The sequence below is a fragment of the Nicotiana sylvestris genome, chromosome 10 (genome assembly GCF_000393655.2).
Source record: "Nicotiana sylvestris chromosome 10, ASM39365v2, whole genome shotgun sequence".
NCBI lineage: Eukaryota > Viridiplantae > Streptophyta > Magnoliopsida > Solanales > Solanaceae > Nicotiana > Nicotiana sylvestris.
Genome location: NC_091066.1, coordinates 77027634 through 77031084, shown reverse-complemented (window position 1 = coordinate 77031084; position 3451 = coordinate 77027634). Strand labels below are relative to the sequence as shown.

Sequence of the window (3451 nt, the reverse complement as noted above, 5' to 3'; positions counted from 1 at the left end):
AGTTTTCTTTCATATGACCTTTCATCTTGCAAGAATCACATAGAATATTGAAGTTTTTCTTGAACCTTTGACCTTGACCACTTGCACCATGTCTAGTATACATTGCAACTTCAAAATTTCCTACAGGATTGGCTCCAAGTATCCCAGAATTAGCAGCTACAGATTTTTGACTTTCATAACTCACTATTAAGGCATAGGCTTGATTCACAGTAGGTAATGAAGTTTTCATAAGTATTTGACTCCGATCTTGTGAATAGGACTCATTTAGCCCCATTAGAAATTGATATAGCCTTAACTTCTATAGATAGTTAACAAAATCCCTTGATTTAGGACAATCACACCCAGGTGCAGGAACTAAAGCCTCAAATTCCTCCCAAAGATCTTTAAGTTTTGAAAAATATACCGAGACAGATGCAGACCCTTGAGTTAAAGTGGCTATTTCTTTATGTAAATTGAAAGTTCTTGAGCCATCGACTTTATTAACTTTTTCAACCAAGTCTTCCCAAACAGTTTGTGCAATAGAGGCATACATAATGCCTCCAAGAAGCCCTTTAGCCACCGAGTTCATCAGCCAAGAAAGAACAATGGCATTTACACATTCCCAATGATTTTCCATCGAATCTGGGAACTTATCCTTACCGCATGTACCATCAACCATACCAAGCTTATTCCTACCTAATAAAGCAACTCGCATAGATCTATTCCAAATTGAGTAGTTTTCAATACCTGTTAATTGAAATGAAATGATCTGAATTCCACTAACATCAGCAGGGGAAAGGAAAAGAGGATGATTGCAGTCAATTCAAGTTGCTGGATTTGCTTGATTTCCAGTATTTAGCCCAGAATTCAGAATTGGTACTCCTTCATTTACTGCCATTTTTTATTTTTTGATTCTTTATCAAGAATTTAACACTTGATTTGAGCATGCAGAGTTTCAGACCTAGAAATTTTAGAATTTCAGAACCAAAGAATTTCAGAACAAGAATTTTAGAGTTTCAAAGAATTTTTTCGAAAATGAATGCAGAAGAAGAAATTCAGAACATGAGCTTTGATCTTACAAGCATAAGCTCTGATACCATGTTGTAATTTGAGAAGAAGACGAAGATGTAGAAGAGAGAAGTTGAGAGAGACGATAGAGGAGAGTATGAGAGTATATTTCACTACTTAGAAAAAACTGAAATTTCAGAGAGTATACATTGATGTGTGTGTATATATATATATATATATTGTAATTAACTAACTCTTAACTCCTAATCTAACAACCATTTAACTAACTAACGACTCACTTAATAAATAACTTTAACATGTGAAATTACTGAACTGCCCTTATATCATCCAACAATATGCATATAAGATTTCATATCGAATACATTACTTTTAATGTTTGAGTTGTAGCGACGTTGCAGCTAATTTGCATATTATGATATATGTCATACTTTTCGTATTATTCATAGTTGAATTATAATTCATAAATATTTTAAATAGATTATTTGTTATAATTTTGTGATTTTAATATAATTTTAATAATTATTTTTTATTTTATACTATCTTAAAATTAATAAAATTTAAAGATCCGTGGGACTTACGCCCCATGTCTCAAGGCTTACACCTCGTCTCGCCTCGTCAGAGGTAAAACACCTCTCATCACGCCCCGCCTTTTAAAACATTGCATGGATTTGCTTTCCCATTCCAACCGGCAACAGCCTCTTCTTTATATTACACGTTACTTCCATTTCTGATTACACTTCGACAAAGACGGAGCTTAAATCTAAGACAGTAGATATGATGTACCATTTAAATAAACTCACTATATGGAGCTAAGTATGTACTGTTTAAACTCAATATATGGAGCTACCTTTTATACATCACAATCTCAAAATGTCCGAATAAGTTAAAATCGACTATATAAGTTCTTACTTGACAAAATTATATATATATATATATATATATATATATATAGAAAAATTCCACTTATTGAAGTTATATATAGTTAAGTGATGTGTATAAATCAAATTCCTTCTACTAATATTTAGGAAAATTTATGGTTTAGTCCCTCAAATATTGGTAAATTTGTGATATCTAACTGAGCACATTTAACTTTCAATTAACTGAAATGTGTAATATTTAGGAAGGATAGTGTGTACGCAACCTTACCCCTATCCTATAAAGATAGAGAGGCTGTTTCGATAGACCATCGGCTTAAGAAATAGCAAAACATACCAAATGTACTATTGTCCTTATTCTTTCTAAACATTATATGCCAGTATTTTCTATCATGTTTTAAAATTCATTGTGAAATCTAACTATGAATTCTAACTTCATTCCGATTCCAATCATGTATACACGAATACAATTATTTGTTTAAATTATACATATACAGAAAAAGATTGATTGGGATGGCTCTTAACTCATTGATTTAAAATTTTGGATGGACATAACACACCACCAAGTATTTAAACCACTCATCTTCTCTACTAACTTTTTCATCAATTATGGTGTGCAACTCTTTTGAGTACTCTTTATCTTTCTCTTCTTCTCTCCTCCATTGTCACTATTATCAGCAACCCCCTTAATTTTTTTGGGCTCTGATTGATTCGGATTCGCGGTACAAACATTCCTTAATTAAACAATGCTTTTCGCTGTTTTCCTTGCACTCTTTCTTCCTTGTGTTGGAATGAGCGTTGTTTTCGTGGTCTACATGTGTTTCCTTTGCTATGCCACAACAAATAATTCCTCTGGTCGAAACAATAATAATCAAGAATTACCAGATACAAAGCCTCCAAAAGAAAAAGGTCTATCTTCAGCACAATTGGATAAATTGCCAAAAGTTACAGGCCAAGAATTGGTGTTGGGAAATGATTGTGCTGTTTGTTTAGACGTAATTGAGAGTGAACAATTGGCTAGGTTGGTACCAGGTTGTAACCATGGGTTTCATCTTGAATGTGCAGATACTTGGCTTTCAAAACACCCTGTTTGTCCTGTTTGTAGAAGTAATCTTGAAACTGAGTTATTTAATCCTCCTCAAAGCAATCCTTGCTGAAAAAAGTGGGATTAGAGATTGATCGGTGGTTTTAATTCCCTTTTTTTTTTGGGTTACAATTTTTAAGATTGAGCAACTATGGTTGTTATGAGACGATCATGATTCAATCAAACACAGTTTTTTTTCCTTTGTTTTTCCTTACCAATCTGAGATTAGTGATCTTGATGATGACAAACCGGACATGGAGGTTAGATTGCAAGCTATCATTCCCATTTTTTTTTTTTTTGCTCATCCAAGGAGCCAAAATTTGAAGCTAATTATGGGTTCGAGATTTTATTCCTTCTAAGTTACTGGTTCTAAATTAATAGTTTATATATATTAAATGAAAATTAAAAGCAAATATAAAGTTTGGATCAAAACTACTGGGTTCGGCCGAACCCGCTACCGAAGCTCTAGCTCCACTCCACCCCA

At 33.2% G+C, this 3451-nt stretch overlaps 2 protein-coding genes across 2 annotated transcripts; one reads left to right on the top strand and one right to left on the bottom strand.

Annotated features, from left to right (window-relative positions):
- Positions 1-298: 298 nt before the first annotated feature.
- Positions 299-694, bottom strand: LOC138879562 (uncharacterized). Its single transcript, XM_070159178.1, has one exon. It carries the CDS (start codon positions 692-694, stop codon positions 299-301), a length of 396 nt encoding a protein of 131 aa, XP_070015279.1.
- A 1935-nt stretch (positions 695-2629) lies between these two features.
- On the top strand, positions 2630-3040 carry LOC104242053 (E3 ubiquitin-protein ligase ATL23-like). The gene has a single exon (XM_009797030.2). The coding sequence runs from the start codon at positions 2630-2632 to the stop codon at positions 3038-3040; it is 411 nt and encodes a 136-aa protein (XP_009795332.1).
- Positions 3041-3451: the final 411 nt, after the last annotated feature.